Consider the following 23,258-nt stretch of genomic DNA (forward strand, 5'->3'; position numbering starts at 1 on the left):
CTCCTGTGAACAACAGCCTCCTCAGAACAGCCTCCTCTGAACAACAGCCTCCTCTGAACAACAGCCTCCTGTGAACAACAGCCTCCTCAGAACAGCCTCCTCTGAACAACAGCCTCTTCTGAACAACAGCCTCCTCTGAACAACAGCCTCCTCTGAACAACAGCCTCCTCTGAACAACAGCCTCCTCTGAACAACAGCCTCCTCTGAACAACAGCCTCCTCTGAACAACAGCCTCCTCTGAACAACAGCCTCTTCTGAACAACAGCCTCTTCTGAACAACAGTATCCTCTGAACAACAGCCTCTTCTGAACAACAGTATCCTCTGAACAACAGCCTCTTCTGAACAACAGCCTCTTCTGAACAACAGTATCCTCTGAACTAGGGCTGGGCGATATGACGATATTATATAAATATCGGGTACAGTTCATTAACGATACACTTTTTCAACGTATCGTGGATATCGTGATGTTTTGCCCAAGAGGATTGTGTCGCGTCAATCTGTCCACACGTTACTCGTTCATATCTCAGCCTGTGCTGAGATATGCCCATTCCGCGGTCTGTTAATAAAGTTTTCAATCAGACAGATGTATGGAAAGGCTTTTATTATAACATTCGTTGTAGTAAAATCATTATGCCTCATTTAGCATCCTGTGAAGCACTGGTCTCCTACTCGACGGCCGCGGGGAGCTAACGTTAGTAGCTTTGTTGATGTTCAGTGTTCACTTCAGCACACGGGACATTCAGGAAGTCATAACGCTTGCCGATTGGTGCTAAGAACAGCAGGGCGGGTGCAAGCGGTGTGACGTCATTGGCAGACTCGACTGTCAATCAAAATGATTATGTTTCCGTCAGAATGAATGAATGAAAACTGTATTAAAAGGTTGCAGAATGGGTACAATACAGTACAGGAGGATGAAGACCAGAAAAAGACTTTCGGCTTTTTTACATAAGGGTCCTCCATTTTCAATTCATCAAAACATTTAGAGACATACATATATACAGTAGTTTCATAAAAATGCTAAAATGCTATTTATTGATTGATTGATTTAAAACTTTAACATATTGCAGAATGGGTACAGTACAGCTCAATACATACAATTGTTAAGGGGATGCAGACCAGAGAAAGACTTTAGTCTTGTTTACATCAGGGTCCCCCATTTTCAATTCATCATATTTCATATCTAAATCATATAATATCTCATATGCAATATATAATCTAATAATCTAAATCTAATATAAAAATGCTAAATGCATGGGTATTTTATTTTGTCTTTAATGTTAGCTTGCAAACTCAAATACTGTCTTGGTAAGCCTCATAATGAATTGTTTGGGGTAAAAAAGAAAAACATCGTGATGTGTATCGTGTATCGCCGAAAGGTCAGAAAATATCGTGATATCATATTTAGGCCATATCGCCCAGCCCTACTCTGAACAACAGCCTCCTCTGAACAACAGCCTCCTCTGAACAACAGCCTCTTCTGAACAACAGCCTCCTCTGAACAACAGCCTCCTCTGAACAACAGCCTCTTCTGAACAACAGCCTCCTCTGAACAACAGCCTCCTCTGAACAACAGCCTCTTCTGAACAACAGCCTCCTCAAAACAACAGCCTCTTCTGAAAAACAGCCTCTTCTGTTGCTGCATTGCATTTCTCATTCTGGTTAGTGTTCACGCTGTACTTTGTCAAGCACACCAGATGCACTTCAACAGGGTCTCAGCCCGGTGCTGCACCCAAGTGCGATGGCTGTGTTCAACACCTGCCCAAAACGAACTGCATCAAGGAGGTAAAGCAAACTAGGGTCCGAATCAACCAAACTCAATGAGGCGGGTGTGAAAGCACCATTAGGGCTTGTGTCCATAGTGGACATTTTTTTCAAGACGGACCGATTTGAAAAGCAAAAAAAAAAAGCTCAAGAGCGTTTTCCTGAGTCTCGCGACTGCCGCGGCTCCCCCACTTGCTCGATGTTGATTGGTCGGTCGAAAAAAGTTACATTGATGAGCGCGCTCCTTTCCAAAAGTTGAACTAGTTTCAACTTTAGGCGCTGGGAGCGCTCCGCCCAAAAACGCTGCTGCTGAGAGCGCTAAAACGCGAGGCGCGGCGCTGGGAAAAGGAGCGCGCCTGTCACGTCTGTAGCATAGAAATTAATGACAGAAAGAAGCTGACAACTCATAAAACGTCCGCTGTGGACACAAGCCCTTAACCTCTTAAACCCTAGACATATTTTCAGAAAATATGTCTATATTTTCAGGAAAAGTACACTACATACCCAAGTAAATGGAAGATTGCTCCACTTCTACTAGAGCCATATGAAATCCATTTGATTATTTTCCAAATTCCATTATATTTTTTCCCAAATTCAGTTTTCAATTTTTATATTTCAGAATTCTGTATTTTGCCTTTTACGCCCATTTTACCATCAGAAATAGTGTCTAATAAGTGGGAATGAATAAATGTCCACAATTTAATAAGATATAACAGTCCATTTAATGTTTTTAAGTGCTGCAACTCAGAAATAGTTAAATTTTACACAATATGCTTCAAATAATATTGTGACAAAATAAAAATACACATTTCAAGTGTAAACAAGATACAGCTAGCTACTTTTATCACAATGTCAGTAGCCTAGCTATATCCATTCTATTGTGATGGAATATAGTAATGCATCATTTATACACCTTTAGTTTATTTCATTTATAAAGGACAGTGTGTAGGCCTACTGACAATAATTTGCAAATAGATGGGTGCACCAGATTTAGCAAGAAGCTATAATTTCCATAACGTTACATAGCTATTTAAATCACAATAGTGTCAGTGATTAGCCTCGCCCTCTAGCTGTATCTATTGTGATCACCAGAGATCATCGTTAGAGAGTTGGTGTGTTTTGGGAAGCACAGTCCTTGTTCCTGACATGGCTTTTGAAGCGATCTTCGCACGTGTTTTTGCGGGTCCAGTCCCCACGGTATGTTGACAGAATTTGCAAAACACCTTATCGACTGAAGCATAAAAGTCATTAGGATACTGCTCTGCTCTGAATTTAGGGCTTATTGCAGAATTTCTTAGCTTCTTGATGGCGTTAACACCGAAGCAGCAAGACGCTTGGTCACCGCTGTGTTGTGTGTAACACGCAGCGGTCCCCGCCTCCCCGGTCGCGTGTAGTCTTTTACCAACCCACTTTCAGTTCCGCGTTCTGATTGGCCACTGACGTTTCTCTCAAATGTTCCACCCAAAAACGGAATTTCAGTCCAGATTAGGCCAAATTCTGCAATATTCCATGCTTTGCAGTTGATTCCATTGTTATTGGTAAATTCCGTATAAATAATATATATATATATATTATTTCTTTATTATTATTAATTAACATCATTTCATGGTAGGGCTGGGCGATATGACGATATTATATAAATATCGGGTACAGTTCATTAACGATACACTTTTTTAACGTATTGTGGATATCGTGATGTTTTGCCCAAGAGGATTGTGTCGCGTCAATCTGGTCCACACCCGTTCAAACTTTTGAACAACGCCGCCCCCACACACACTACTGCATCAAAGTTACTAATTATTATTAACAAAGGCATTCGTTTTGTGGCATTAACGTTATATAGTTAGTTACACGTTCAATAACATTAGCGTATTTACCCAAACATAGCAACGTCCGATGACGACATAGATAGCAAGCGTTACTGTTCATATCTCAGCCCGTGCGGAGTTGTGCATGCCCATTCTGCGGTCTGTTAATAAAGTTTTCAATCAGACAGATGTATGGAAAGGCTTTTATTATAACATTCGTTGCAATAAAATCATTATGGCTTGTTTAGTCATGCTGCGGTGCGCTGGTAATCACTCGTCTGCCGCAGGGAGCTGTTGTTGTCGTTGAGCTGAGCTCAGCTCTCGTCAAAATCAATTGCGGAAGTAAAAAACGCATAGAGCTTGCCGATTGGTGCTAAGAACAGCAGGGCGGGTTCAATCGGTGTGACGTAATTGGCAGACTCGACTGTCAATCAAAATTATGCTGTTGCCGGCTGAATGATCGAATGAATGAAAACGTTATTAACGATTGCAGAATGGGTACAATACAGTACAGCTCAATACAACAACAGTGGACTGGGGGATGAAGACCAGAAAAAGACTTTCGGCTTTTTTACATAAGGGTCCTCCATTTTCAATTCATCAAAACATTTAGAGACATACAAATATACAGTAGTTTCATAAAAATGCTAAAATGCTATTTATTGATTGATTGATTGATTTAAAACTTTATTAACATATTGCAGAATGGGTACAGTACAGCTCAATACATACAATTGTTAAGGGGATGCAGACCAGAGAAAGTCTTTCGTCTTGTTTACATCAGGGTCCCCCATTTTCAATTAATCATATTTCATATCTAAATCATATAATATCTCATTGCTAAATATATGCAATATATAATCTAATAATCCAATAATCTAAATCTAATATAATATAAAAATGCTAAATGCATGGGTATTTTATTTAGTCTTTAATGTTAGCTTGCAAACTCAAATACTGTCTTCAGTGTCTTGGTAAGCCTCATAATGAATTGTTTGGGGAAAAAAAGAAAAACATCGTGATGTGTATCGTGTATCGCCGAAAGGTCAGAAAATATCGTGATATCATATTTAGGCCATATCGCCCAGCCCTATTTCATGGTGCTGTAATTAACACAATTCAAGGATGCAATGTCTCCAATGACATTACTGATGGCCATATACTCAATAACTCAACTCTATAATGCACGTGTGCAAAAACTGGGTTTTTGGATGTGTGAGATTATGTTCAAAATAAAATCAGCATTGTTAATTTTCTTTGTGAAGTGACCCTTTAAGTCCTACTACATTTCAAGTTATTTTCAGAAAGCCCAAGAGAAGGCCAACTGACAAAACATCTATTTGGTTTGAAAGAACCTGAGGAAGCAGGCAAGATCTTTGGGTCCAAAACATCCTTTACTTCATCCTAATAACAACGTGTGGAGACGTAAAACAAAGGGCTGTTCTTGTTCTTAAGGGGGTTAGTGGGTCAGCAGGCACTGAACACACCACGTCATGCTTTACAGAGAGCTGCACGTGAGGGACTGAGGCATGGAGGGCCGCTCACACTCGGACCACAGGAATCACAGACAACCTCAAAACACTCACAATTCAAAAGAGGAGATGACAGAAACGGGACACAGGGCTTGACATTAACTTTTTGATATTTGATATTTGATATTTTACTTGTCCGAAAGCTAAACTTACTTGTCCGAAATGTACTTGTGAAAATAAAAGCCTATTAAAAAATAAATAAAACCGACAAGAGATTTGGACAATTATTATGATGTAATAACTTAAACAAGTGTGTGCATTTGTGTGTGCGGGGTATATACTGTATATACTGTCCTCCAGCTCATCTTCACTCCCTAACAGCACCAGCTCATCTTTCTCATCTCCCCTCTCTCTCGACGACCAGGGGTTAAACCCTGGTCTACGCCTATAGTTGTAGTTATTACGGTATAGTTGTCATTGCCATAAATAACACCATTCAAATAAATAATAGTATTTTTATTTGAAATAATCTCTTTTAACAATAGGCACATTAGATCAACAGGTAACAACAAAACAACCAACTTTTATTAAACATTCTATTAAACATTCTGATATTTTGGCGGGTCGCGTGCCACTGTCAGTGTCAACTAAGCGAGCACTCAGAAGACGCTTGCCGTTGGTCCGGGACAAGTAATATTGACGTACAGAGATTGAGAGTTTCCAGTGTGACACTGAGACAGGCACTTTCTGATCAGATGGAATAATGTTACTATTCGTTTGGGGAATATATATATATATATATATATATATATTTTCTTTTTTTACTTGTCCAGTCAGACAAGTTAAATTGTATTATGCTTGTCCGACTCTTGTCCCGGACAATAGGACAAGCCTTAATGTCAAGCCCTGACGGACAGGACAGGAGGTCCAAGGCCTCATTAGCAGGGAAGCAGCGATACATCAGTTGGCAAGTGGTATCGTCCTGGTGTGGCTTTAAAAGGAACACGCCAACATTTTGCAAAATTAGCTCATAGTCTTCTCCAGAGAGAGACTTCTCCAGAGAGAGACAAGAAGATGGATACCAGTTTCCTCTCTGTGCGTTCGGTAGAAAGCTATCTGGCTGCATGTTAGCCTAGCTTAGCACAATGAATGGAAGCGGACATGACCGGTTAGCCTAGGCATTGTCCAACTAACACCTCTCCCGAAGGCTAACCGGTCATGTCCGCTTCAATTCATTGTGCTAAGCTAGGCTAACATGCAGCCATATAGCTTTCTACTGAATGCACAGAGAGGAAACTGGTATCTATCTCGTCTTCTTGGAGAAGACTGTAAGCTAAATGTTGGTGTGTTCCTTTAAATACCAATCGGAATCTTTTCCAATTATTTGTTTAGTTTTTTTATGTCTGATATTTGGCTGACTGTAGAACTGCCAGTCAGCCTTAAATATTTATTTGGTGACGTTTTAACAGGGAAGGTGTTGCTCATCACAAGTGCCAAGTGAATGGCGGAAAATAAAATCTGACTCCATTGTTGGGTTGTTCTTTAACTGGTCCATTCACTCCAGAAGAAAGCAAAGGCCGCTATAAAGCATATGACACAAATCGACGGGGCACCGATACTGTTGTGAAAACAAACAGGCGTGTGACGCCACTGCTGAGCTGGTTATTGGTGCCATAGGCCGAAAATGAAATTACTCATCCGTATCTTTTTGTTACAGTAACCTCTACAAGTTGAAAGGGCATTGTGCTGCAACACTGTGAGAGGCCAAGCTGCGTATCAGTGTATTGATCTTGTAGTCTCACTGATAAGTGATTAGCCAATAGGTCCAGTAGTCCAATTATCCGCGTGGACTAGAGCTTTGAGCTACGACCCTAGTACATGAACCTGTGCAAGTTCTGTCCGGTTCCAAATCATGGCAGCAGTTTTTAGTGAGTGAGGCTGCTGTTATAGTGAGTGAGGCTGCAGTTATAGTGAGTGAGGCTGCTGTTATAGTGAGTGAGGCTGCTGTTATAGTGAGTGAGGCTGCAGTTATAGTGAGTGAGGCTGCTGTTATAGTGAGTGAGGCTGCTGTTATAGTGAGTGAGGCTGCAGTTATAGTGAGTGAGGCTGCTGTTATAGTGAGTGAGGCTGCTGTTATAGTGAGTGAGGCTGCAGTTATAGTGAGTGAGGCTGCTGTTATAGTGAGTGAGGCTGCTGTTATAGTGAGTGAGGCTGCTGTTATAGTGAGTGAGGCTGCAGTTATAGTGAGTGAGGCTGCTGTTATAGTGAGTGAGGCTGCTGTTATAGTGAGTGAGGCTGCAGTTATAGTGAGTGAGGCTGCTGTTATAGTGAGTGAGGCTGCTGTTATAGTGAGTGAGGCTGCTGTTATAGTGAGTGAGGCTGCTGTTAGTGAGGCTGTAGTTCTGGTGCTGCCTTTATAGTGAGGCTGTAGTTCTGGTGCTGCAGTTATAGTGAGGCTGTAGTTCTGGTGCTGCCGTTATAGTGAGGCTGTAGTTCTGGTGCTGCCGTTATAGTGAGGCTGTAGTTCTGGTGCTGCAGTTATAGTGAGGCTGTAGTTCTGGTGCTGCCGTTATAGTGAGGCTGTAGTTCTGGTGCTGCAGTTATAGTGAGGCTGTAGTTCTGGTGCTGCCGTTATAGTGAGGCTGTAGTTCTGGTGCTGCCGTTACAGTGAGGCTGTAGTTCTGGTGCTGCAGTTATAGTGAGGCTGTAGTTCTGGTGCAGCAGTTATAGTGAGGCTGTAGTTCTGGTGCTGCAGTTATAGTGAGGCTGTAGTTCTGGTGCTGCAGTTATAGTGAGGCTGTAGTTCTGGTGCTGCAGTTATAGTGAGGCTGTAGTTCTGGTGCTGCAGTTATAGTGAGGCTGTAGTTCTGGTGCTGCAGTTATAGTGAGGCTGTAGTTCTGGTGCTGCAGTTATAGTGAGGCTGTAGTTCTGGTGCTGCTGTTATAGTGAGGCTGTAGTTCTGGTGCTGCAGTTATAGTGAGGCTGTAGTTCTGGTGCTGCAGTTATAGTGAGGCTGTAGTTCTGGTGCTGCAGTTATAGTGAGGCTGTAGTTCTGGTGCTGCTGTTATAGTGAGGCTGTAGTTCTGGTGCTGCAGTTATAGTGAGGCTGTAGTTCTGGTGCTGCAGTTATAGTGAGGCTGTAGTTCTGGTGCTGCTGTTATAGTGAGGCTGTAGTTCTGGTGCTGCTGTTATAGTGAGGCTGTAGTTCTGGTGCTGCAGTTACATCCACTATGAGTCAGCAGTTCATATAAGAAAACACAAGCCCAACCCAATTCAAGTCCTGGGGGGGTTTTGAGGCCCGATCGGGTTCAGGCAGAGAACCAAAGCTCTAGTGTGACACACAGTGCCGCTAAATCAATAAGCCTGACTTCATCGCTTTCATGCTCTGATCCAGTGACCCAGCGGCTCATTAAGAGCTTATAGGAAAAGGAAAAAACAATGCAGGAAACGGTGCGGCTCAATCGTTCGGGTAAATATGATTTAAGATTACATACAGAGTTAAACCCAACCTATGAGAGACGTGAAAGTATCTTGCAAATACTTGCAAGTGAAATCTCTCTCTGTACAAAGTTCACCCGGTGTTCCTGAGGTCCGTCCCGTGCGTGTGGCCTGAGCAAACCACGGGGCTCGTTGTGGCTCGGTATGTTACACCAATATGTGATAAAAAAGAGGAGAAAACGGGGGGGGGGGGGCGGATGTTGCTTCAGAACTTAACAGTTATTAAATAACCAAAGCCTGTGGGTTGAAAGTGTTAAGGAGAAATGGGGGACAAATATCATGATGTCGATATCTTAGTGCTGCTTCTCAGGAATTGTGAGATAATAATTTACAGGATACGCCGGGGGCTTCTCAGGAATTTGAGATAATAATTTACAGGATAAGCCGGGGGAGCTCCCGTTTCCCTGCTCGTTGGAAAACCTGGTCGCAGACTTCAGCTTTTCATGAAGCGGCGTGGATACCGTGCCACTTAGGGCTGGGCGATTCTTGCAAAAATGTGAACTCGCGATTTCTCTCTGGCCAGATATCACATAATTCTCAGAGCTCTACAGTGCGGCTGACGACTTGGCTGCGGCTACATAGATCCGGTGTTTCTTTTTCTGTGCTTTGCATCCTCGCCGTCCCTCTATGCCCAACTCATATTAAAAACCCAAACTAACAATAGCCGCCAATGTTAACTAAGATGGCCTCAAACAGTTAATTTACCCTGGAGCAACTCATAGCAGAACAGTCCTCTGGGCGACTTTACTTTTGTTTTCATTCGAGTTGCGATGATGGCTAGGGTTGGGCACCGAAAACCGGTTCTAATTAGGAACCGGTTCCTAACTTCCAGTTCTGGAACCGGAAGTAACATATCTGCATTTCGATTCTTAAAAAAAAAATATATATATATATATATATATATTACTTTGTTAATTAATACCCTAGTTACAGTACAGCAACCAAATTAAACTGTATCAAGTCAACTGAAAATGTGAATAGTATGAAATAAAATTAAAATGTTCAAAAAAAAATAAAAATCTCCTGCGAAATAAGCTGTGACCTGCACCTCAAAGAATCGGAATCGAGAATCGTTCAGAACAGGAATCGATATGGAGAATCGGAATCGGAACGGGAATCGTTCAAATCCAAACGATGCCCAACCCTAATGATGGCTTGCTCTCCAGTTCAAACTGAGGAATGGGAGGGATTGAGCCCGAGACTCTCACTCCGTCTTTCTCTCTCCCCCCCCCATCTCTCTCTCTCTATGTTCAATGATGATAATATTACACTTCATTAGCTGAAATATTCTAAAATCATTAAGTCTGTTATAAGCCATTTTCCCTCTGTGTGTTTATAAGTAGTAGTATAGTATAGACCATTTTTGACATGGATTAGGTTCATTATCTTTAACACTTTGGCTGCCATGGGTTAAATTCATTATCAACCGTAGGTTGCCGGCTCTATTTGTCTATAGAGAAAGTCCCCTTCTTTGCAGGGCTATAACTTTTTAAATTCTATTGCTACATTGCCATTATTAGGGCCCATTCAAAGTCCTATATGTATTGTTCATTGTGTAGCAACGTTAAACTTTTTCATTCACATATTCATAGTAAAGTATGGTCTAATGTATAAGTATGTTTTCATCTCTTTCTGCAGCTTTCTCCAGAACGTGATCTATAGCCCCAAATACATTATATTGATGATGCAATACAGTTTTATGGCAATCAGCGCGATATAAAAAATTCCAACTAGACGTACTTCTAGAAGTTACTACACGTCATCTGATGTTGACCGGATGGGCTAGGGGGCGTTTATAATTCCGTGGGCAGCGTTATACCAATCATCTAATGTGGGTCAAATGTTGATAATAGCAGTTAGTATCGAAGACTGTAACTTTACACGCTAAAACTCACCCCAGTCTCCGCGCGCCGTTGGGCGATCATCGTAGAGAAGAAATTTTATCATTATGGGATGTAGATTTACCCGGTCCATCTCCAGCTTGTATAATGGTATATACGTCCAAATCATGTTGTTTATCGAGTTATTGGCAATCGATCGCTATGTAGTGTGACGAGCCAGAGTCCCGGGACATGTACCGAGTGCCCGGAAGTAATACGGCCGTCCAGCACAACCTCTACGGCACTTCCTGTTAAGCGATTGCGCCGATCGGCCACCAGATGGCGCTCCTGAACCGCCAGAGCTCAGTGGGTCCTCCTGGTGGATCTCAGGCCAGCGGAGGGGACATATGAATCCGATCCCAGATTTTTGAAATATTGATATTAAAGACGCTGTAAAGCGTCTTCGGCAACTTGAGCATGGCCGGGAATGACTTGTTTAAGCGTTTCCCGGCACCCAAAGTGTTAACAATCCTGATGCAGAAAAAGCCTATTTTATTCAAAAGTTAGATATTGATATATATATATATATATATATATATATATCCTTTTTTATAAAAAAGATTTATTAAAAGTATAATAACTGAAACGTGATATTTATTTTACATCGTGAAAATATTGATATTTATATCGCGACATGCTGCGCCGCCCACCACCACAAGTAAATACATTGTATATTTTCTCATTAACTCATTCAACGCCAGTCACGAGTATAGTCGGGTTAACTCGCCAACCGTTCAGCGCCAATCGCGAGTATAGTCGGGTTTTGGTCGTTATTTCTTTTATTAGCTATATCCATTCATTTTCATCCATCCAGCCTGATGTTATCATTGGGAATGGGTCTGAGCTTGCAAAAGGGCAAATACCGCCTTCCAGCTGGTATTGCACTCGATTAGAAATGGTGTAGTTTCTTTTCTGGGATGATCCGAGCCGTGCGGGCAGGGTTTAAATACTCAGGCGAGGTAGGCCTTTACAACGATGGCATGGAACAGTAACCCCGCCCGCCCGTTCATGTGTAATGCTCGGTAATGTGGGACGGACCTCCACGAGCAGTATTTGGAATGGCGATCAGATAATTGGATTATTTCTTTTGCATTACATCAGATACCAGGTAAGGACTCTATAAAATCTTGCGTTGATCTGATATTTCTTTCTACCCCGATCGTGTGTGGCTGTGTGCCGTTGGGTGCAGGAGGTGGCGGGGGAGCCCCGTGCTACGAGGGTATTTTCATTCTTGCATGAGGAAGGATAATAATGATAATCTAGCGTTGATTTCAGGAAGATTCGATAATCAGGCGAAAAATAACAACGTGTTTAGTGTATTCCACTAAAGGGCTATTATTGCGTATTTTCCTGGAATTACTCAGAAGCACCCAAACTATATTCATATTCAAAACGGTATAAAAACGGAAATGTACCGATGAAAAAACAATCTGTTTCGTGGATGTTGACTGGAAGCAACTCACTGACAGTCGACGGGTGTATTATACCCATAGCTATAATATAAGATAGGGCGGCTAGGTGGTGTAGTGGGCAAGGCACTCGCCACCAGTGTGGAGACGCTAGGATTCGCGTGTTCGAATCCAGCTCTCCACATTGTTTTTCAGTTTGGCTGGTCGTCCGCAGTAATACACATTGGCCGTATTACGGGGAGGGAAAACTGAAGGGTGGGGATCGAACGTTGTGAACAAGCGACTCCTACAAGTCGGTTGGTGCGCCTGCGCAGTAGAATCAGGAAGTGTCGGGGGCAGCGTGAGCCTCCCGCGCGTTACTCCTCGACACTGAGAGATCGAGCTGCGCAGGTGAAAAGATGCGACTGCTGTTACCTCAAGTACCGGAGGGGACTTGTGCTATGTATGACTTAGTCCACATTGCAGCCGGCTTGTGGGAGGCAAGAAACAGCGTTCGTGACAGGGGAGGGTTGAATTGGATGATACGAAATTGGGATGGGAGAAAATATGGAAAAATGGGAGAAAAAGTGGATCAAAAAAAAAGCTATAAGATATATTTTAAGCACTCGCAAGTGAACAAAGCGCCCCATTGACTTACATCGCTGGCGTAATAGCGCCCTCTGGCGCCCCGACCCGTGGCGCAGAATGAGTTAATCAATGATTGTGAAATGAGTTGCCCAACCTGACAAACAGGCTAGAAGACTTAACTTTTCACGCACTGGTCAGAGTGGCAGGTGGATTCAGCTAATTCCAGCGGAAACTCAGCACAAGACAGACTAGATATACAGAGAACAGGACAAATAACGAAAATATCGAAAATCCTCACACTGATAAAAGGCATTGATTAAAAAATGTATCTTGGGATTTTAAGAAACGGATTCACAATTTCAATATTGATTTCCGGGTTAGTATCGACGGTTAGTATGGACCATGTTGGACCATGATTGGGTCCGGGTTAGTATGGACCATGATTGGTCCAGGTTAGTATCGACCATGTTGGAACCGGTACCACGTGGTACTCTGTTCTGCTTACCCGCCCCCAGTCCTAGCTGAGCAGTGCCGTTACTGTACGTCTCTCTACTGTGGGATATTGTGGATATCCTGAAGAAAGTTCTCAGTCAACCGAGATCAAGATAATAAGGTTTATTAGCCAGACAGATAGAAATATACACATAGTATTTAGAGAGAATGGCTGAGGCTCTCGACCCAGGTGATCAGCTGAAATGACGCAGGTAGAGACCTAGAATGCTGTCGGGAGGAGCCCTATATAGTGAAAAGGGGGAGGAGGGGGTCCCATTTGATAGGTCAAATGGGTGGGGGGGGGAACACAGGATAGGGGACAAAGGGGAGGGGATGTCTTTACATGAGAGTTGGGGAATCAATATATTATTCCACACTACCTTGTCCTTCTTGTCCTGCCGCGCGTACGGGAAGCAGGGGATGACGGCGGTGACGCGGGACGAGGAGGCGATCTTGCAGGCGTTGATCATGATGAGAAGCTCCATCAGGTTGTCGTTGATCTCGCCGCAGCCGCTCTGGACGATGTAGACGTCCTCGCCGCGCACGCTCTCCCCGATCTCGACGCTGGCAAGACACAGCAAGAAAAATCCTCATTCGATGACTGCCGAGACAGCCGGCGTCTGGTTTCTTTGATATCTACTCTGGTGGACAACAATCAATTGACATCAAATGAGCACCTCAGACGAACAACCGTGTAACTCATAGGCAGTAGAGGTTGAGTAGTTTCTTGTGATGCACAGGGTTCAAATACATGGGCTGTCAAAAATAAAATCAAAACAGTTAGATGGTTCTTCAGTTGGGCCACCACCGTATTTGCTACTACGCACACTATGGTGACATAGTCTATATAGTCATACTGTGATCATTAACAGCAGTACTGTGAGGTGGTGCAACTGGTAGTGAATGTCAGAAAGACTGCTGGGGCTGCTCGAGTATGGCAAAAAAAAATTACAATTATTTTGATTGATATTGAAATCACGATGATTAAACACATGATTACTTAATGATTGATTTGAGAACATCATATGACGACAACTGAATTTGTTTTACCCTTCTTCTCGACCAAATGCGGACTTTCTGTCATCTTCTACAATTTACCAAAGACGTTTCATAATAACTGGAGAAACGTGCCGTGGCTCCCTCCTCCCTCTCAACACGAGCTGAAACTACTGTTTGGGCCTGGCGGGGGGAGGGGCGGAGCACACAGCTGTGAAGGAAGGGTGTGCTGCGTTTATAAACACGAGACAAACTGAGAGCAACATGGCATGTGGCACAATAATTATTTTAACTCCATTATCTTGATTTCATGACCGTGTGATCACAAAAACAATCTTAATTGAAATTGAAACTCGATTAATCGCCCAAACCCCCATCCCAAAAGGTTCCCCCCTCCCTATCAGGTTCACACTGAGACCCCCGCCCCCCAGACAGAAAACAGCGGAGGCAACACTAGTGTGAAACATTCCACTGGAGAGGCCTCTCGTGCCTCAGCCCTCGTCATGTGATCGCTGGGACACAACAACAGGAGGAGTTATGCAATCTGGCGATGCACACAGACCATCACAGAGGGCCACGAGGGAACCTCTCTGCGCCGGGGCAATGAATAGTGAGGTGGAGGAGTAGCCCCAGCGAGCCTTCACTCTGGTGTATTACGGTGCCATTTCAGGGTTAAAAGTAGGGTTGCTCCCATACCAGGTGTATTGTGGTGCCATTTCAAGTATGGTTGTGCTAGATATATACCACTTTCTCATCACAGACAATGATTCAATCAGAGTATTACAGTACATGCTCCAAGTTATTATTATTAAGTTAATATTTTAGTCCTATTGATTACCTAAATGTTTATTGTTGTTCAATGTGAGCGATCTGTAGTTCTGAATTTCCCTCTGGATTATTAAAGGATTTCTATAGGGCTGTCACGATTAGTCGATGTTGTCGACGATGTAATTTCTTCGATTTGCATATTCATTGATTAACGCGTCGTATTGTTAATTGTATGTGCCTTTTGCGGTGGAAATGGCAGACGTTCAAAGTCATAACATGCGCAACGCCAACGTGTAATCCAACGAATGCACAGTGAATCACGTTCAAAATAGAATAAACTTCCCTTAAACCACTATTCGTGATTCTGCCTAGAGCCAGGACTCGACAGTCACATTTGATAACTTCCGTGTTACACTCCAGCTGGGGCTGAGCCTGATACCCACATGTTAGAAGCTATGGCAGCTCTTGGGCCCTGCATTCTACAGCCTGTGACAACTCCTCCTTGCGACTCACGCTGTTTATGTAAACTCCGCGAGCGACGGGGTCCAATAAATGCATCTAACATGCTTTATATCCTCGCCATTCCTGTATGCCTGTCGCAGTTAAAAACCTTAATTAGCGTTAGCTGCTAACTAAGCTAGCTCACAGGATAAATCAGTTTCATGGAGTTCCAATAGTGAGGAGGGGGGGCTCTCGCCCTCTCTTTCTCTCTGTACGTTCAATGATGATGATGATCAATGAAGTAGCCAAAATGTACACTATAAAAACAAACTTGATAGTTGATAATAAATATTTCACTTCATTAGCAAAAATATTGTAAAATAATTAAGTCTGGTCTGCTATAAGCTATTCTCCCTCTTGTGTGTGTGTGTGTGCATACATTTACTATAGGCTACTCTTTTTGACATGGATTAGGCTAATTAGCTTTAACAATCCTGATTCCTGAGCCCATTTTATTCAAAAGGAAGATATTGAATTAAAATATGTATATAGCCTATATATAAAAAATACATTTTTAATAGGGATGTCCGATATTATCGGCCGACCGATATTATCGGCCGATATCGGCAGTAAAATGTGATATCGGAAAATATCGGTATCGGTTTAAAAACAAAAAAAAACAATAACAATATTTGTTATATATATATCCAGTGAAATTATTAGTTACCTGAAATTATTCCGTTTTTTGGACGGGGAAACCCTGCATATATCGGTATCGGTTGATATCGGTATCGGAAATTAAGAGTTGGACAATATCGGAATATCGGTATCGGTAAAAAAGCCAATATCGAGCATCCCTAATTTTTAATCGTATCTCCTGTGCTGGCACAAGTACTACCATAGCGTGGAGTGGAGAGATAACACACAATATACATATCGCTGCTGGCGGGACAAAACCTCCTATATATTTTTTTATCAACTCAGTAGATCATCCTCCATGTGTGTGTGGTTTTACAAAGTCTACACAATGGGAAAGCATTAAGCCAATCATCTGTCTAAACCTCGTAACTCTATTCGCCCTCAAATCTGTGTTCGTTTTTTTCATCTGCTGAAAAGTTGGGTTTTTGGAGTTATGAGGTTTTGTCCCGCCAGCAGCGATATAATAATTCATGGAAATATAATAAAAAGCTGTCCGGTAAAAATCTCAGGCTGGTAGTTTATTTTTTTATCTAAAAAAGGATGAGGATAGGGGCGCCCTCGTGGCGCACCGCATAGTGCCTCGCACACCTACGCGGCCGTCCCGGGTTCGCCTCCCGCTCCCGGTGACATTTGTCGCATGTCTTCCCCGCCTCTTCTCCTCCTCTGTCGGTCATGTCTGACCATGAAAAAGCAATAAATGCTAAAAAAAGAAAAATGTTAAAAAATAAAATAAAGGATGAGGATACTCATTAAACATTTTTAAATATTCAATTGCAAATATAATCAATTGTTGATTTTTCTGGTAAATTTATGGTTTAGATTAATCGACTAATCTATACAATAATCAACTGATTAATCGATAACAAAATAGTCGTTAGTGACAGCCCTAATTTCTATTCTATGTGTTTTGACAGTCAGGGAGTACCGAGCCCATCTATTACTTTTACTGAACCATTAGTTCCAAACTTCCGACTATTGGACAAACATTTTGATCTAATTTATCCATTTTTCAACATTAGAGATCTTAACATATTTTCTTGAAAGAATAAAGGTAGAAGAATGATTTGTCACATTACACACAGTTTTGGGTTAATTCTGTGATTAGATTAGGGCTGGGCGATATATCGGGTATACTCATGGTTCTACATGAGATTAGAGATGTTCCGATACCATTTTTTCCTTCCCGATCCGATTCCGATACCCAAGCTTTGGGTATCGGCCGATACCGATACTGATCCGATACCAGTGCATACATAAAAAAAAAAAAAAAAACTATTATATAAATTATATATATATATATATTTTTTTTTTTACAGATACTGTTTTATATATACTGTTTTTTAGTAATAACTAGAAAGTAATGGTATTTATTCAACAACAGGTGATTGTATAGATTAGTATTAGTATCATTAATCAATGAGTATGGGGCTGCGGCACTGCTATATACCCTACTCCAATGATCCGCACGGACGTTAGACGGTGTTGCACTCGCTACCCAGTCTGTAAGCTAGTAGCTAGTATTACCGTTTATGTTGTGATTTTCGATGCAAAATAAATATTCAACATTCTCTTTTGAGACTCCGCCTCAGACTCTTATCCTTTGGCACTTGGAACTTGCTGTACTTTGCTTGCAGGTCTGCAGCCATTATTGCTGGATTTATGAATAGCACCAACTTTAGCCACGGTAACGTTATCAAGCTAAGCTAGCTGACCTAGCTCGTTAACACTAGTCAGTAGCTACTTGACTTAAATACGATTCACCGTGGGTGCATTATTGTTGATAGACGGCCAGTGTCAGGTCCTGGAGAAAGGACAGGCGATCATCTGATTTGATGTAACGTTAAAGCGGATGTTGTTCCAACTAGCTAGCTTTTCAGCTAATGCTATCATAACACCAGCAAGCAAAACACATCCCGTCCAAGCTCCCCGTCACACCGCTCTGTCGGGACAATGGAATTTAAGAAAGTGCATCTGCTGTTAAAATGACAAACGGCATCACACTTTAAAACACGTTCATTTTATAATCCTCACTCTCGGCAGGAGATAAATGACGTCATGGGATCGGAGGCTAGAATTTACGTGTACTCGCCGATACCAGCATTTTAGGCAGTATCGGCGGCATTTCCGATACTGGTATCGGTATCGGAACAACTCTACATGAGATGTAGTAAATTACTATATCGTGAATATCGAGTATATGTTGTCACGTTGCGGCTGAGGTGAGACTTGCTTTTGCGCAGAGCTGTCCTCTCATTTCATTATAGACACATGACCAGCGCGGACCTTAAATAACATGCGATTTCATTGACGCAAGCAATGGGCTAACGTTAGCTGCTAACCAAGTTATCCATGATGACTAGGCTAAGCTAACTAGCGTTAGATGCTAACCCTGAGAAACGCTCAAAGCGGACTCTACAACACTAGTTCCATTCGTGAGGAAAGGGGGTGGGTTATATTGACGACGCTTGACAACAGAAGTTTAAACATAACTTCATATTTATTGGTTATTCGTTTCTTTATATCATCCAGTTTCCATCTCCGTGTGTTCAACTCTTCCTGTTTACATTCGAGTTTGACAACATCACCTACGGCAGCTTAGACGATCAAAACGCAAACCTAGAACAAAACCCGAGGGGGGGGGGGGCTGGCTCTCTTGCACGTTCTCGCCCTCTCTCTACATTCAATGATTTAAAGTAGCCAAACGTTACAGTATAAATACTAACTGGATAGTTGATGATAAACATTTAATTTCATTATCTGAAATATTCTAAATTCATTAAGTCTGCTATAAGCCATTATCCCTTTGTGTGTGATTATTATTTTCTCACAGTAGTGTGTATGTGTGTGTGTGTGGCTAAAGTGGATAGAAAACACAGTACTGTGCAAAGGTCTTAGGCACCCAAGAGTTTTTATATAAATTGTCTTAGATGTAAATACAAATTTGTATTAGTGTGTCAGTAGACTACTCTTAGTACATTTTCATTTAATTATTTTTTAAAGCATCTTCATGGTTTAATAATGCAAACATATGTTGCAGGGACTTATTATAATCATCATATTGGCATGACTGTATGCATCAAAGGGTTAAATCAAGCATTTTTAAGTGCTTTAGAGGAAATGTCAAAATATCGTGATATGGCTAAAAAATATCACGATATCATTTAGAGGCCATATCGCCCAGCCCTATAAATTAATTTATTGTCATAACACGACACAAGTACAGTACAACGAAAAGAAGTTTGGCATCTAACCTGATAACATTTTACAGTAAAGGGCAATAACAGGTACTACTGGGTGTAGTGCTAATCAGATTACATAGAGTTGTAATATTAATATGTACAATGATACAGGTATAAACTAAAAACAGTATGGTAGTACTGATACCGATATCCTATTTTAACCGGGTGCTGCTGGCTAGACACCTGATTCCAGTATTGCTGCATCTCTTAAAACTCAATCGAGTTTTAAGTCTACCAGGCACAAGTCTGTATCAATCCCTGAGATCAACTGGGTGTACCAGCTCGGCAGTCCAACAACATAATTTTGTCTTTGTACTTTGCGTTTCCAAAACAGCTGCTGCTCCCTGGAGAGAATGAGTATGTGCAGGTGTTTTGGTGGAAAACATGGAATGGCATTTAAAGATATAGGCTAAGACTAAGTCAATATTTAAGTTTAAACCTTACTTAACCCAGTCCAATGCCGAGTAGTACACCGGTAGTAAAAACTATAACCTTGGGTCCTTGGTTACTCATTTCAGAAGAGCTTGGGTTTTGTTTTGCAAGGATGCAGATAGGCCTGATTGAAACTAATATGATCAGCTTACCTCCACTTTCAAATTAACACAAATTGAGTACATGTGATTATGCTCATGAGGGTTTTGGAAAACGGAGCAGAGGCAGTGGGACTTCTTATGTTGGTTATTTTGGGTACGACCGTACAGGTTTTCAGCAGCTCTTACATCAATCAATCAATCAAAGAGCCGCTAAGTGTAGGAGTCCAGTGTGCACTTTAGATTTGTAAGGTGTTGAACAGATCTGAATAGTGTCTAATACTTAACACAACTGTGTTTCCGCCAGGAAAAGATACAAATAGATGTGCCCATAGCTGATCCAGTGTTTACCTTACACATAATCTGTGGGTTCAAAGAGGTGCGTTACAAAGTCACATTAATGGCAGTTTGTCAAGAGCAGTTTGACTGAGCACCAAAAGGTTAGAGTCTGAGGTACAAATGTACAGTTTCTACGTCAAATGTATATACTCTCTTTTCTGGACTCTTTTTGTATCACAAACAGTACTGTATTTGCAAATCTGGTATGTCATAAATGTATAGATGTAGCAGTACTGTCTATCTGTATGTCATGTATGTCATATATGTTATGATGAATTGAAAATGGGGGACCCTGATGTAAACAAGACGAAAGTATTTCTCTGGTCTGCATCCCCTTAACAATTGTGTGTATTGAGCTGTACTGTACCCATTCTGCAATCTGTTCAATAAAGTTTTCAATCAATCAATTCCGGTGCATGAAACGGGGACTTAACGTTAAGTAGCTTGCTAAACAGTAACGTACATGTGTAACAATGACTCCCAACACCGGATCCCAGTGCAGCTAAGTCGGGCATTATTCTCCCAGCCAGCTAGCTAACGTTAGCATCCTGTGTTACTGTTTACATGTGCTAGCTAGTCACGTGACACACACAGTTATAGCGCGCTGTCTGTCCGCGAGCTAACTGTGAGCTAACTAGTTAGCTACCAGTCAGTCAGCAAAGAAGCGAACGTTATCCACTTGTTGTGTGTGGGTGAAGTTTTACATAAGCGTTACAACAAGCGTGTGCACATGTTGAAATAATTACCAAAAAAGCTAAATCACATAAGTTGTATATGAGACGCTCTTTCTTTACCAAGTTTCCTGGTTGCTGAATTTCTTCGTGATCACCTTGCCCAGCTCCAGTCCGAGGCGCTCCGCCACCTTCTGCGACAGGTCGTGGTGGGAGCTCCCGCTGAACAGCACGATGTTGGGCATGATGTCGAATAAAAAAGATGGTGCGGTTTACCTAACTAGAGCGAAATAAAGGTCAACTAGAGTATAAATAAACTAGAAGTCCCCCCTGGTTAAGGGTTATTCGAGTGGAAACGTGGACGTGCTGAACGCTACTACAGGCTTCGCATCGCAGTTGTGCGCGAGAGAGGAGTAGGGTATATCTGCAGAGCCGCAAGCCCAACGTCTGGGCGGGGCTTCGGGTCCTGTACCGCCTCAAACGAGAAGCATCCATGATTGATTGATTGAAAACTTTATTAACAGATAGACAGTACTGTGCTGCTACATCTATACATTTATGACATACCAGATTTGCAAATACAGTACTGTTTGTGATATACTGGATGCAATCCTACCTGGAGGGGAGAGAACAGATGGTAGAGGTAAACGGTACTCTATCCCCCCCCCTCACAGTGAGCTGTGGTGTTCCACAAGGAAGCATACTAGGACCCAGTGGCGGACTGGCCATCGGGACGTTCGGGACGAATCCCGATGGGCCGGAACCAAAGTGGGCTGGTCCAAAAAAAAAAAAAAAATTTTACCTTTTTTTTTTTTTTAATTTTTTTTTTAAATTTTTTTTTTCGGCCAGTGTGTGGGCCAGTGTGTGGGCCACTAATGTGGGCCGGTGTGTGGGCCAGTGTGTGGGCCAGTGTGTGGGCCAGTGTGTGAGTCGGTGTGTGGGCCACTAATGTGGGCCGGTGTGTGGGCCGGTGTGTGGGCCAGTGTGTGAGTCGGTGTGTGGGCCACTAATGTGGGCCAGTCTGTGGGCCGGTGTGTGAGTCGGTGTGTGGGCCAGTGTGTGGGCCAGTATGTGGGACGGTGTGTGGGCCGGTGTGTGGGCCAGTATGTGGGCCAGTCTGTGGGCCGGTGTGTGGACCGGTGTGTGAGTCGGTGTGTGGGCCAGTGTGTGAGTCGGTGTGTGGGCCACTAATGTGGGCCAGTCTGTGGGCCGGTGTGTGGGCCAGTGTGTGAGTCGGTGTGTGGGCCACTAATGTGGGCCAGTGTGTGGGCCGGTGTGTGGGCCAGTGTGTGAGTCGGTGTGTGGGCCGGTGTGTGGGCCAGTGTGTGGGCCAGTATGTGGGACGGTGTGTGGGCCAGTATGTGGGCCAGTCTGTGGGCCGGTGTGTGGGCCGGTGTGTGAGTCGGTGTGTGGGCCACTAATGTGGGCCAGTGTGTGTGCCGGTGTGTGGGCCAGTGTGTGAGTCGGTGTGTGGGCCGGTGTGTGGGCCGGTGTGTGGGCCGGTGTGTGGGCCGGTGTGTGGGCCGGTGTGTGGGCCAGTATGTGGGCCAGTCTGTGGGCCGGTGTGTGGGCCGGTATGTGGGCCGGTGTGTGGGCCGGTGTGTGGGCCGGTGTGTGGGCCAGTGTGTGGGCCGGTGTAGTGTGTGGGCCAGTGTGTGGGCCGTATGTGGGCCGGTGTGTGGGCCATTATGTGGGCCGGTGTGTGGGCCAGTGTGTGGGCCGGCAATAAAACAATAAACAAGTTGCATAAACTAAATCAGATTAAAAATGATCACAGTTCTGGTTTGCCTTAAGATGCAGTTTAAGATGGGTCTTGAACATGGAGTATGTAGGGCACTCTCTAATCACAACTGGTAGGCTATTCCAGTAGTTATCACTTTTAACAGAGAACACAGTTTTTGCAATGGTAGTATACCGAAAAGGCACCTTACAGTCCCCTCTACTGATGGCCCTGGTGGTAATGCCAGTGTCTGCTTTCTGTTGGATGAACTCATTCAATGGGGGAGGGGCAAGTCCATGCAGAACCTTGTACATGAAGCAAGTATATTTGAAAACTTGGAAATTCTCGAAACTTTTTCTAAAACATTACAGTGATGAAATGAAATTGGTTTCCTATCAAATACTTTTATGGCTTTTTTGTAGAGTAATTCTATTGGTGTAAGAGTAGTGACATATGAAAGAGACCAGTTGATAAAACAGTACTCGATGTGTGATAAAATCATTGAATGCAGAAACATCCTTGCAGCATTAACTGGCAGGCAGGGCCTGATCTGCCTGAAGTTTTCGATGTTAAACTTGACTGTGTTTGTCACTTTCTTCACATTACTTTTTGAAGGTCAATGTAGAGTCCAATGTGACCCCAAGATACTTGAATTAATGTACAATGTCCAGCTCCGCCTCTCCCAGAAACACATTAGAGTGAGTGACCTCTACTGGTGACTTTGTGAACATCATACACACTGTTTTCTTGGTGTTAAGTGAAAGACATGCTTTTGTTAGCCAGTCTTGAATGAGACATGAGACATCAGTGAATGAGATTCACGTTTCCTCCCAACCGCGAGTAGGCCTAGAAGCGCAGAAATGGAGAATGCAAAAAAAGAAAGGGTGGAGCTGAAAAAGCTAGAATTGCTAGTAAAAGATGCAGAACAATGTTCTAAAATTACAGACATGTTTAGTAGAGGAAGGG

The 23,258-nt window shown here is 42.8% G+C and overlaps 1 protein-coding gene across 1 annotated transcript in view; it reads right to left on the bottom strand.

The window, feature by feature from the left end:
* The window catches only part of LOC311243289 (ribose-phosphate pyrophosphokinase 2), a 39,442-nt gene extending 18,481 nt beyond the window's left edge, over positions 1-20,961 (bottom strand). Inside the window, exons 1-2 of the mRNA XM_084332463.1 lie at positions 20,696-20,961; positions 13,270-13,453 (exon numbers count right to left, since the gene is read on the bottom strand). Of these exons, the coding sequence (XP_084188589.1) occupies positions 13,270-13,453; positions 20,696-20,817 (306 nt within the window). The 5' untranslated portion in view covers positions 20,818-20,961. The remainder of the gene's footprint in view (positions 1-13,269; positions 13,454-20,695) is intronic.
* Positions 20,962-23,258: the final 2,297 nt, after the last annotated feature.

The sequence above is a fragment of the Notolepis coatsorum genome (assembly GCF_963971535.1).
Source record: "Notolepis coatsorum genome assembly, chromosome: 1".
NCBI lineage: Eukaryota > Metazoa > Chordata > Actinopteri > Aulopiformes > Paralepididae > Notolepis > Notolepis coatsorum.